The sequence below is a fragment of the Sciurus vulgaris genome, assembly GCF_902686455.1.
Source record: "Sciurus vulgaris genome assembly, chromosome: 8".
Taxonomy (NCBI): domain Eukaryota; kingdom Metazoa; phylum Chordata; class Mammalia; order Rodentia; family Sciuridae; genus Sciurus; species Sciurus vulgaris.
The window spans coordinates 124,601,351-124,614,941 of NC_136468.1; the positions used below are offsets into that span (position 1 = coordinate 124,601,351).

The 13,591-nt window shown below is 40.8% G+C and overlaps 1 protein-coding gene across 11 annotated transcripts in view; it reads right to left on the reverse strand.

The window, feature by feature from the left end:
• Positions 1-13,591, reverse strand: part of HIRA (histone cell cycle regulator) — a 104,327-nt gene that overhangs the window by 43,240 nt on the left and 47,496 nt on the right. For all 11 annotated transcript variants that reach the window (XM_079151979.1, XM_079151978.1, XM_079151982.1 and 8 more), the window contains 6 exons: positions 13,380-13,493; positions 10,399-10,469; positions 9,748-9,853; positions 7,545-7,760; positions 5,904-5,989; positions 784-981 (listed from right to left, as the gene is read on the reverse strand). In XM_079151979.1, the coding sequence (XP_079008105.1) occupies positions 784-981; positions 5,904-5,989; positions 7,545-7,760; positions 9,748-9,853; positions 10,399-10,469; positions 13,380-13,493 (791 nt within the window). The remainder of the gene's footprint in view (positions 1-783; positions 982-5,903; positions 5,990-7,544; positions 7,761-9,747; positions 9,854-10,398; positions 10,470-13,379; positions 13,494-13,591) is intronic.

Below are 13,591 nucleotides of genomic sequence, written 5' to 3' on the forward strand. Positions count from 1 at the left end.
CCCCTCCTCAGAGCCTCAGAGTTCTGCTCTTCCATGGTCCATACTCCCCACCTCTCCCTGACACTGGTTTTTATGGGGTCTGGGCAGGGCAACTTCTGAGAAGCTTCCCTAAGATATACCCATCAACCCCCACTTGGATAGCTCGGCATTTCTGCACAGGGATCCTAGGAGCTACCTACAATCCTGTGGTTGCTTCTTCCCCATCAGCCCACACACTCCCTAGGACAAGAACCCACCAGATACCTGCAGTGTGGGGCAAATGCTCACTTCTAGCCCTTATTTATGCTCACTTGGTCCTTTCTGACTTCTGGTTTGGTTTGGAATGGTCAGTGAGGACACAGGCTCTCTGAGTAAATATGATTCTGACAGTGTCAGAGGATTTGTGTTAGCACTTGAGTACATGCTTGGGAAAAATGATGAGCAAAGCTCACAACACAGTGAAATGGAGGCCAAAGCCCTAGAAATGCAAGGCCACCTCCAGTGTAGATCTGCCAAAAGGGCTGACCCCGTGGCAGGTAGCGTCTCACTGGCAGGTGCCCAGCCTCCATAGCCTGTACCTTGATTGGCCATGAAACCATCTTTGTGAAGGCCCCTACAGTCCTGTGCCTCAGAGACTTGCCTGAACAATCCACCCTTCTGAACAGCCCTCATTTGAAATCAAGCATTTCTTTCTTTTGTTTAATTGAAGGGGCCACAACATGAGAAGAGAATGAAATTCTCACCCCTATAATCATGTCCAAACCTAAACTTTCCCCAGGGACAGTGGCCTAGGCACCCACTAACCTGTCCTTACTGACAGACTCGCCTGCAGGCCTGGCACCGGCAGCTGCCACAGGCTCTGTGCAAGGCTTCGAGGCGCTGAAGGAGTTGGGGGTACTGGAGTCCAGTGGCAGTAGCTGCTGACTGCTATGAGAGGAGAGCATGGTGCCTGCCAGGGAGCCCGAGAGTGGGATGCTGTTAAAAAATGCCGTGGAGAAGTCCCTGTTGTCAAGCAAGAACAAAAGTCAGCACAAAAATCAGATGCTATATCAAATACCTCATACCTTCTAAATAACATTTTTAGGTCCAGAGGCAATATATTTTCATGGTAGGTAATTTGGAAAGTTACAGAAAAGTCAAAATAAAATGAAAAGTACCTAATACATTATATGCAATTGAATCTAAGATGTCCTAGTACTATATGTACTACTAAGACAACAATGCTACTTTTATAATTGTCAGCTGCCATTTATGACTGTATGATGCACCCTGATCTCAGGAGTTACACTGTGTAATCAGGTGTGTCAGAATGAAGGAAATGCAGCATACTAAGAAAGCCTTCCTACTGGATGGATGTATCATAATTTACCCAACCAAGCCTCTACTGATAAACAGCTCTTTCTGTGACAGATAATGTTGCCACAGGAGGTAAGATACTACTACATTGTTAAGACTGGAGGTCCTGGGCTAGACCTGCTAGGGCTGGCAACTCTTTGATTCACAATCTTATGACCTTGTGTGCTTTAATCACTTATATGGTGCCTCAGGTTTCTGTCTGTAAAATAGAAAGTGCCAGATCACTCCCCGTGGCGGGGGGGGGGGGGGGGTTGTCAGGACTGAAGAAGTTGAAGTAGCACATACCTAGAACAAACAGTATTTGCTTAAGACATCTAGAATTATAACAACTGCCATTATACCTGTTGATTCACAAATCATATGAGATAAATTCCTGCAAGTGGAATTGGTGCAGCAAATGGAAAGTATGTTCATGATTTATGATAAACATTTCTAAGTCTCCCTCTTTAGAGTTTTATGTTACAAGCCATTTTTAAGAGTGCCTATTTCCCTATAATCTCAATTAGATTTTATCAAATTTCATGAGTTGTCAATCTGATGGATAAAAAATGGTATCTTACAGTTGTGGTTTGTAGTTATTTTGACATAAGATTAAATTTTTTTCACAATTGATTTCCTTTTCTGGTAAACTGTTCACATTTCATCTATTCCTCTATTTGACTACTGGTCCTTATCACTGATTTTTAAGAAATAGTTTTAAATTAAAAAAAAAAAACACTATTCTTTATATAATTAGGAAATATGTTCTCAGGAAGTTGTGTTTTGACTTTTTATCATCCTCCCCACCACCTCCCAGTACTAGAGATTGAACTCCACTGTTGCACTCTACCACTGAACTACATTCCCATCCCTTTTCATTTTTTATTTTGGAAGGAGTCTTGCTCAGTTGCCTAGGATGGTCTTGAACTTGCAGTCCTCTTGCCTCTTGAGTAGCTGGGGATCATAGGTGTGTGCCACTTCACCCAGCTATGGTACATCTTTCTTTGTCAGACAGATTATTTCTGTGAGGTCTAAATTTTGTGTTACTTGCAGAAAACTTTTTTACTTCTGAGATTATAAAAATATCTTCTTCCTATAGAATTATCTAAAATTTTAAAGAAAATTACTTTAAACAGCAACAACAAAATATTAACCCCTGTACTGGTCAATATGTTTCTAAGTTATAAGGTTGGGATCCAATTTGTTTTCTAGAGTGACGGGTAATTCTGATTCTCATTTATTGAATTAGCTAATGTTTCATCCCTGATATGATACATTCAAAAATCCCTTTTGGGGAAAAATTTGGGTCTTTGGAAATTATATTACATTCCCTTGCTCTGTCTACTCATGTGTCAGTGATTCACTGCTTAAATTATCATAGTTTATATGAGTTTTAATTTCTAGCTGAGATGGTGGCGCATGACTATAATCCTGGGGACTCAGGAAGCCAAGGCAGGACTGTAAGCCAAGGCTAGTCTCATCAATTTAGTAAGTCCCTGTTCCAAATAAAAAATAAAAAAGACTGGAGATGTGGGGATGTAGTTCAGTGGTAAAGCACCCCTGGTTAAATCCCTGTGCTCAAAAAAAAAAAAAGTGAAAAAGTATTTTAATTTAATTTCTGGTGTGGTTAATCTCCTGATTATATCTTTTAAAATTTTCCCAGAAGTATTCATCTATTTTCACACATAACTTCAGAATCACCTTGTATTGGCTCAAGTAAAATTTATAGGTTAAAGGGGAACTGTAATCTTTATGATAATGAGTCATATAAGCTAATTAATGGTATGTATTTCCAGTTTTGTTTCTTTTGAGATTTCTTTTAGGTCTCTCAAAAGAGTTGTAAAATTTTTCTTCATAAAGATTTACATTTCTTAGCCCAATACAGTCCCAGCTAACAGGGAAGGTGAGGCAGGGGGATTGCTTGAGCCCAAGAATCTAAGTCAGCCCATACAATAAGGTGAGAAGAGATTGACATTTACATTTCTGATTACATTCTAGATTTTTTTAAAAAATAATGTTTCCCTTTACATCTTCTAAAGGTTTTTGGTGATACCTGATCTCCCGTTAACTACCTTATTGCCATCTTTTGTTGTCTATGGTAGTTTTGCTGGTTGATTCTCTTATAGATCATATCCTCCTTAAATAATGCTACATTTTATATTCTCCTGTCCAATTTATTCTTGCCAAACTACTTCTAGAGGCTAGGGCCTATAGAACAATGTTAAATTATCCAAGAGTAAAATGTTTAGTTTTTGAACTTGGTTTGAACTTGGCTTCCAGTTAAGGAAGCATTCATCTATTCCCATTTAATTGATTTTTAAGTCAGAACAATGCTCAATTTTATCAAAATGCCTCTTAAGTACTGACAGAACTAATCATACCATTTCTTTCTTTTTTTTTTTCTTTTACCATTTATTTCTTATGTCAACATATATAGACTAAATTAACAGTTTCCCCAAATTTCAACCTCCTGTGTCCCTGAAAAAAACCTTACCTGGTCATGTTACTTTTTCATTTTGGATTTTGCACTGACATTCAGAAATAAAATAGATTAAAATTTATTATGTTCTATATTAGTTTTAATTTTTTTGAAGACAGGGTCTCATGTTACCCAGGCTGGTCTTATAACTCTACCGATCCTCCTGCCTCAGCCTCTTGAATAGCTGGAACTACAGGCATGTGCCATAGTGCATGGCTATCTTTGTTACATTTCGATGAAATTATTATATGCTTAAAAACAAAAAAACAAAAAACAAAAAAAAACAAGAGTTTGTGGTACTGGATGGAAATCAAACCCAGGACCTTAAGAATGCTAAGCAAGTGCTTTACCACTGAGCTACACCCCCAGTTTCAGTTATCTATCCTTAAAATTTTGTTATAATTTCCTTGTAAAGTTTTCTTACTTTGATGACTTTTGGTGGGTTTACGTTAACTTTTTGATAGTATCTTCTATTTCTTCTACAACAATTTGCCAGTTTTAGTAATCTTATTTTCTTCGAAATTCATCTACTTTCAAATTTATTTGCACAAAGTTCAGCAAAGAAATTTATTATCCTTTTGATTTATTCTTAACTGTTATTATTTCCTATTTGTAACTACTTGGGATATTTTTGTTCTTTATTTCTTGACTAAGCAAATAATTACCTATTTGGTTGCTACTTGTTTGAATATGGGAATCAGGAGAGTGAGAAAGCCTTTAAAACAAAAGAAATCAAGTTTTGGCACCAGGAATATATGCCCAATGGCAGAAAGCTGGCTTAAGGCCAGATAGGAAGCTCTCACCATTTAAGCCTAGAAGAATCTACAGAACAATACTATCATCATCATTACCACCTCCTTCACTGACACAGGCTTAGCAGTATGCAAAGTTCATTCACACACTGGTCTCACTTTATCCTTATAAAAGCTAAGCGGGTGGCCTTATCCCTTATAGGTTTACAATAGGAAACAGGTTTAGTTAAAGGAAAATCATTGGTCTGGAAAGAGTCAGAAGACCTGGTTCTGGTCATGTCTCTGCCCCCTGGGAAACTCAGTGTCCACACACCTAACATGAGAGGTTGGGTCAGCACATCATATGATTGAAGGTCTCTTTAGTTTTCAAGGAAGATTTGGAATAGCTAATGGATGGACAACTGCAAAGTGCAAACACTATTGCATGTGGTCTCCATGAAGGACTTCTGTGCAGACTGTTTATTGTGTCTGTATAAAACCTAGAGTGAGACTCTGTGATAATAGGGTTCTATTTCTTTCACATAGGGCCTTATCACCCTTTATATCAACAGGTATTGTTTCTGGAGACATTGAGACAACTGCAAAAGGTAAATCTTTTCTGCCACTATATGGAATGTGTCTCAGAGACCTAACCTCTGCCCAACAGTTCCACTTTCAGGAATTATTCTGTGGAAACAGTCACAAGTGTGCTCAAAGAGTCGTCTACATGACAAAAAACTAGATACAAACTGTAAGTCCATAGTTAAGGAGCTAGTTCGGTAAATCACTGTATTCACAGGACAGCAATTTGGAATAATCAACAAGTGAATGCTTCAGAAGACTAAAAAGTGGACGTTAAAGTGGAAGAAAAGTCAGGATACAGTAACGAGGGAGGAAAAAGACTGGAAATACAGATATCAATTTTCTTTAGGCTTTTACTGTTTTCTAAAATTTTCACAAGTACACACACACACACACACACACACACACACACACACATTTCATAATCAGAAAAGGTTAAAAGAAAAAGAGAAAGAAACAAAAATCAGTTTGATTTCTTTTCCTATGTCTTCCAGTACCTTACCAACAGAGAAATACAGTGGATATGCTAGATCTGAGAAAGCATCCTAGTCTATAGGCCATCTAAGCCTTCCACCCTTCCATAAGAGTCAAGTGTGCACAGAGCTTGGTGAGGAACTTTGAAGGACTTTGAGGCTGGTGGAAGACTGGGCTTGACTCTTTTGCTTCCATATTCTAGGAGTCAAGTTGATCCAAGAGTCTGTTGTGAAGACCCTAACTATGAGAGTGCTAATTGGTGAAAGGAGAGAGAAAGGTCTCCCCAGAAAAGGACATAGAAAGCTTGGTGAATGAATGAGTACCCAGTGTCCAGCTGTGCTATGCAGAGAGGCGTGATTCTTCTTCGACCATCTGCCGTCCGAGTCTCAACTTGTTTCTTCAAAAGATTCTGGCAAAGTAGAGTTATATAATGAATTGACAGGTTTCTGTCAACTATCTCCAAATATCAAAAAATAAAGTTGCTTAATTTTTTTCCTCTTTGGGATGAAAACACTTAGCATAAGATCTATCCTCTTAGAAAAATAAGTGTGTAATACAGTATTTGTTAATGGTAGGTACTGCACTGTATAGATCTCTGGGACCAAATAACTTAGACTTTGTACCCTTTGACTAATACCTTCTCATTTCCCCTTCCCACAGGCCTGGCACCAACCATTCTCTTCTCTGCTTCTGTTGAGTTTGACTATTTTAGGTTCCTCATGTAAGAGGTATGCAGTATTTGTCCTTCCATGCCTGTCTTTTTAAAAGTTGTAAACATTAAATACACACAGCTTTTTGTATGTCAATTACACCTTGCCACTGTGGGGTAAAAAAAAAAATAAAACTTCTAAGGAAATGTATTCTAACTTCCCTTTTTATGAGTTTTTTTATTTGGGGGTACTGGAGGGGCACTTGGTCATTGAGCTATATCCTCAGCCCTATTTTATATTTTCTTTAGAGACAAGGTCTTACTGAGTTGCTTAGCACCTCACTTTTGCTGAGGCTGGCTTTGAACTTGTGATCCTCCTGCCTCAGTCTCCTGAGCTGCTGGGATTATAATTATAAGCATGTGCCAGTGCACCTGGCTTTTTTTTTTTTTTTTTTTTTCTTTTTTGAGTACAAAACCAACCCAGTTAGTTAATCAAAGCACAAGCATTTTTATCAAGGTATATACTTGACTTTAGGCACAGTAAAGAAGGAGACAAAAAGCTCCCAGTTAAAACAGCTCCAAGTACCTATCTATCATCAGTACCACAGATATGGCTGAATTCCCAGGACTGTTAGCACATGCCAGGCTGGACAACCCCATCTAACAGTTGTGGGGTTCAATGAGGGAACTAAAGGACTGAGACTGAACTTAGGAGCCACACTCTCATCATTAAGCTGGTCATTTTCAAACTGCCTTTTATCACAGATCCCTTTCTTCTGTGAAGGGTTCTTGGCTATATATTCTGTCTGAATTACCTAGGGGAGGTCTTTCAACCCACAAAAGTTTCTGGAGATGGTTTAAATCCTAGGGTAAACTCAACATTTCCTACTCTGCTCTTGCCCCATTTCTAATCCCCTGCTCCCATCACCGCAATGTGGGTATTTCCAAATTAAGAAGGGGAAACCACAGAAGTTTCCCAGGGGCAGAGACTGAAACATATTGTTCTTTGTATCTAGAAATTCCTAGAATGTGAGCAGGTGAAAGTTTGGCAAGAGATGAACTCCTGTAGGGCTCCCTGGCACACGGCAACTTTTGATAAAGGTGCTTCAGGCCCCATTAATGCCTTGTGTAGCTTCAGGTACTAGGATCAACTGGTCCCATGCAGGTTAGCTACAGATCCTGCACCAAGTTCAATAACTTCTTCATGACTATGGTCACATCTTTGTGCCCTGACCATGCTCTACCTGCCTGTTCTCTTTGACCTGTTCCCTGGGTATATGCCCCTGTCCTTAATGTCCCAAGGTCAAGCCCTCACCTTCCTGATATCTTCCAGACTCTCCCCGTTGACAACACCCGTAACTGAAGATGTTGAGCCCATCTCTCTGGCTGTGGCACTCTTCTGGTCTAACTGCTGCTGTTGCTGCCTCCGTTGGTACTTGAGCATCTCCGGGTTCTCGATGACAGCTGTGGAGAGCTGGGCCTCGGTCATGATGGCCAGGCTCTTGCCATAGGTGGACTGGTGAATACGGCTCTATGGAAAGCAGGGAAAGATTCTGTATACTGGTCTATCACTATGGCCAATGTTGCCCATCACCAGTGCACTGAGGCATGGGTTCTCCTGGCTCTGAAAGCAAAAAGGCTGGGAGGTCAGCTCTCCATCACCTCCCACTCAATTCTGTCCCTAATTAGATAGTTCTGATGGAAGTCTCATATCCTTACTAGATGTTTATAGATAGGGATGATGGTGAATTACTGACAAGAAAATACCTACTACATGGCCTGGTGCAGAACAAATAGCAATAAATACCACCTCAATTGGTACAGATAACCAAATTGCTAACTCAAGGTTCTTAAGTCACTCCAAGCACCCTAAACATTCTCAGGGTACCAGATACTGGAAGCATGATTCTGCTTTCACTGCTCTTACCAGATGGCAGTCACCATGGTGGGATGGTTCCACAGGACTAACAGTGTCTCTAAGAGAAAGGAAGACTTGGCACATCAGACCTAGAGAGAGACACTTTTTTGCTCTCCCATGTTCTCTCCCCTAAAATGTCCTGATCCTTCTGAGCAGGATCCCCTCCCATCCTCTTAGGCCCCATTAGTTTCATGCCATAACAAGCTAAAAAGGAACAGCATGAGAACAGGGAGAGTGTCCCCAGTATACCATAGTGACTGTCACTCATTAAAGTATGATGAGGAACAGATGAACACAAGGATGTGCAATTGAAGAGCTATCTTGCTCAAGAACAGGGACTATGGTCAATGGGCATCTGTTTCACACCAGAGAATGCTGAGTAGGAGGAGACAGCTTTCCAGGAAAGGGGCTTTTGAACTTGCTTCTACAAGCCTTGGGTATAAACAGGAACCCTCTTCCTTTGCCATCTTGGCTCCTGAACAACCCCTGGACTCTCAAGCCAGAATTCAGAGTTTGGTCAAAATTTTCCTAGTGTTCCTTCAACACAAGGTCACTGCTGATGATCAAGGAAATGGGAAGTTAGATGGGGTTATCATAGGCTTCCACAGTGACTCTCCAAGCGAGTATGCAGTGATCCCAGGGTACCTGATGACAGAGACAAAGTGGAATGAAGACCCCAGGCCATTGAGACACTCTTTGCTTCATTGAAAAATGACTGCCAGGTCTGCTCTAGGTACATTGCACAAGGCACACTTCTTCCCCCTAAGAATTTATTCTTAGCAGGGGGTCACACAGCCAGTTAAGAGAGCACTTCCCCCAGCAATAGGATCCCTACAGAGAGAGCTGCTGACTTGCTCTGGGTATTCAGAAGCTACTTACAGACAAATAAATACACTCTAGTAAATGTTGGTAAACACCTTCTCATAGAAACCAAAGATTTTTAAGTCTATGGTGGGTAAAGCAGTCTTTCTCAAAGCCCTTGCAGAAGGGCACACAGGCCCCATGTTCTAGGCAGAGCACAAAGGAAGAGACCTGGCCCAAAGAAAGCAAGCCTACTTCATGTTTTAGTTCTTGTACTTAAGGGTCACAAGTGATCTTGGCAAAGGGCCATGCTATTTTCTAAGACTGTTTCCTTCAAGGATTTGTATAGTCCAAATGAAATAATACATGCCAAGTACATGGCCCAGAGTCTTGCATTCAGTAAATGCTAAGAAATGACCAATATTACTATTATAATTGTTGCTTTGTCAGTATAAGACAATGAGACAGGAAAAGTGACACAAGCAGGTCCCAGGCCCCTTGGGACTGACTCCAGCTCTCTCCCAGGGTAAATATCTCCCACTGGGTAGCCTGTTAATGGTATAAGAGAGGCCCAAAAGTTTTATTTTTAATTCCAGGACTCGTTTCTGACATGAATAGAGGCTTATTACTAAGAAGATAAGAATTATAATTTATAAAAGGCAAAGACCCCATAATGCTTAAAGAAATAATGTATCTCTACTATAAATCCCACTCACAAGAGGGTCCAATTGAATGGGTCTCCCAGAGCTACTGTAGCTATTTCTGTGGCCATAGAACATGTGACAGTACAAGGACCTACCTTCTCCTCCTCACTGAGGGGGTCTCCAAGTTCATCCTGAGAGAAGTCGAGGAATGCCACAGAGCCATCCATGGAACACACCAGGATGCCCAGCCCATTCAGAGTCCTGAAAGAGACAGCTGTCAGCAGCCTGGGGACAAATGCCTGAGGCAGATACAAATGCCACAGTGGCCAGCCTGTGAGGATGGTTGGACAGTTCTCTAGGTAGATGCTGGAAACCCATGATTCCCTTTTGAGGCTTGCGGTTGGAGGCAGGGAAAGTGAAGCAACAATCGTATCCCAGAGGATCCCTGATACCCTTTAGTTTTAGGCACATGTACAAAGTATCTCTTACCATAAACTTTGTAAAAATTTTCAACTTTATTTCTTATTTTTAAAGTCATTTAAATAATACCTTAAGGAAGTATGTCTACTATAAAACTATGTGGATACTAGTTTTTCTGAGAAAGCATTTTCCTTTAGCATATCCTACTAAGGGGAGGACTTTCTCACAAGAGCAGGCATAGAACTAATAGTTCCTGAATCATATTTGAATAGCACCTTGAGATCTGTGCTTCCTTGGGAGGATGCACTGGTTGCCTGGCCTTAATCATATCCAGGAGACTTCAGATTCTTTCATAGCATATATACCTTAATAAGAATCCACCTTACCAGGAAATATCCATGATGGATTTGTCAAACAGTTCATGGATAACAACCAGAGGTCGTTTCAGACATGTGAGCTACAAAATAAGGAGCAAAGGTTAACAGAATTGAGAACCCCTTTTTGTGTATTTAACTCAGTTAATACTACCAGCCCAGAAGCCTTGGTCAGAATTTTTGCTGACATACACAGTATTATTCAGCTCCATCCAGATAGTAACTGTGGGAAACCAAAGCCTGCCAGAAATATGCACACTAGAGTGGGTCCATGTCAAGGACTGCTGTGCTCTGGCAAGGCACATGGCTTTATATACTAGGGAACAGAGAAGACGGAGTAGAAGGGAATCTGAAAGGCTATCTGGTCGGGGGCCACCCCAGGGAGGAGCTCAGAGAGGTTCTACCAAGCAGGGGATGAGGAAGCCTCCAAAAGAGCCCAGCTCATTTTATCTGGGCCAACGAAGATCTGGTACACCCCAATGAATGGTGTCATCAGTTGTCTAAAGGTATACATACAGTCTTACTCTGTATTGTGTACAGATAGTTGATAAACACACAGAACTGTACAAATCGCCTTTAATCTAGATCCAAAGAAAACTTTTGGTATTAAGGATGGAACCCAGGAGCGCTTTTATCACTGAGCCACATCCTCAGCCCTTCTTAATTTTTATTTTGAGACAGGGTCTCGATAAATTGCTTAGGGCCTTACTAAGTTGCTGAGGCTAGTCTTGAACTTTCAATCCTCCTGCCTCAGTTTCCTGAGTCATTGAGATTACTTGGATGAACTATTTTGTTCTGGTCTATCTTTGCAAATATTTATTTTACTCTTCAAAATAAGGCACACAGTGTGTCTGCTTTTTCACTTAACACACAGTGAGTATGTCACTGAATCTCCTGTAAAAATGTTGTTTGGATTACTGCATAATAATCAGCAAGTTCATTTTCACCATCTAGTCACTCGTACGTTACTGTTTCTATAACTATAGTGAACTTCATCTCTTATATACAAGTGTCTAGCCACCCTACCTATCAGGCACTAAGTCACAGTACTGTGGGTTGGGTGGGTTCTGTCCTGCAGGGCCACTGTAGCCTCCAGAAGGCTGTGATGCTGAGCTTTCTACTTACAGTCTAAGATTGGTATGTGGTGAAGGAGGAGCTGTGCTCAGCTGAGTAATGGGGAAGGAGCTAGAATCTGAGCTACCTAGAATCTACATTAAGAATCTTGCCCCCACTCTAATTCTACTTCCACAAACACAATAGCCTTGCCTCTATTTCCATAAATGTACCTACAGAAACCTGGAGCCAGTGTGACCACCTGATCTTGGCATTCTAAGAAACATGAGCAACACCAGGAATGGTTCATGGGATGGGATAAGTCCAGGAAGAACACATCCTGAACTGCTCACTGTGGTACTAGGTTTTATGTTCCAAGGTGGGTGTTAAATGAATATAGAAGACAAGGTCTTTGAGGGGAAAAAAAGTCAGGTATGGTGGCACAGGTCTGTCATCCCAGTGACTTGGGTGGCAGGAAGATCTCAAATTTAAGCAAGTCTCAGCAATTTAGTGAGACCATGTCTCAAAATAAAAAATAAAAAGCACTGGGGATATATAGTTCAGTAGTAAAGCACCCCTGGGTTCAATCCTCAGTACCAAAAAATAAAAATAAATAAAAAATAAAATCACAATATATATACAGCAATAGATTTTTCTATAATAAATGCAGCCAGAGGATAACCTTCAAACCCATAACTTATGAAGTTTAAAAAAGATTTTTAAAAAATCATTGTATGTGCATTTGGCTTTATCAGACTTTAAACCCAAGAAGGTACAAGGAGGGACCTCAGGGCTCAGTGACAAGGCCATGTCTTTAGCACAGCAAGTGGAAATGTCTAATGTCACAAAACAAGTCTTTGAGCTAAGAAACTTAACAGCCCTTCAGGGAGGGCTCTAGTTTGGAAACTATCAGTTTTATACTTCAATTCTTGTGTCTCAACTCATGACTGAATATTTGCTAAGAACCTGCTTGGTGGAGGGCAGTGAGTTAGGGAAGGGTGCATAGCACCTCCTCTTCGGGGTTGCTGTGTAGTAAGGGGTCATATGCTTAGCTTTAGCAGAAACTGCCAATCACTTTGCTCTCTAGTAGAAAGTAATGTATTACTTCCAGCTAACCATATCCTTGCCAATACTTGGTACTAATCTCTCTTTTGCTTTTGGTGTTGGGGATTGAACACTGGATTTTACTAAGCTACAACTGCAGCCCTGCTCTTTTGGTTAAATTTTAGTCATTCTCCTCCTAAGTATGTACTCAAAAAGACTTATTCAAGAATATTATTTTCAGCTCTTGGCCATAATATCTCATAACTGGGACAATACAACACACATAAATCTCAAAAACATTATGCCAAGGGAAAGAAACATAAGACACCAAAAAGTACACACTGCACAAATGCATTCATATGAAGTTTAAGAGCAGGTAAAATTCACCAAAATGAGAGAGGGTGTTAACAGTGATTGTCTTGGTGGGGTTGGAGGAAGAGTGGCTTCCTAATTGGTCAAGACCCCACCCTACCTCCACCCCCCACCAAGGCGGTAGTGACACTGGTGTAAATATACATACAATTCACTAAACTGAATACACTTTATATACACTATATGTCAATACCAAGAATTTTCTAACTTAAGCAAGCAAACATATTATGCCAACGATAGTACTGACTACTGTGGGTGCTGCCTGAGTCTAGACACAAGATCAGCTCTGGCTTGAGATTACACTGGCTTTTTCTGGCTGTGCCAAGCCTAGTATTCAGTGCTTCCTTCTATGTAGCAGGAAAACCTGCAGGTTTCCAGGAGGGGCTGATCCCAGGTACACAGTAAAATACACACTGAGCACCATCAACAGCAGTGGGTCTCTCCTCCCTTCAAGGCTTCCAAGTTTGCCACCTTCCCAGTCCACATCTCCCACCCTACAGCAAAAGCTCAGTGTGGTGGCTCACCCAGACAGAGAGAGAGCGATCCTTGCTGCCAACAGCACAGCAGCAGTAAGGGCAGCTGGGCTTTGCAGAACTCCCATTCTTCTGCTTCTTTTTGAAGATTTTTGGGTTGAATTTCTAAAACCAAGTAACACATATTTAACAGTAATCGGGCATCAAGTAATACCTCATGCCTTAGCATGAGAAACACCAAAATCCCAGGTCACTGATGGGAG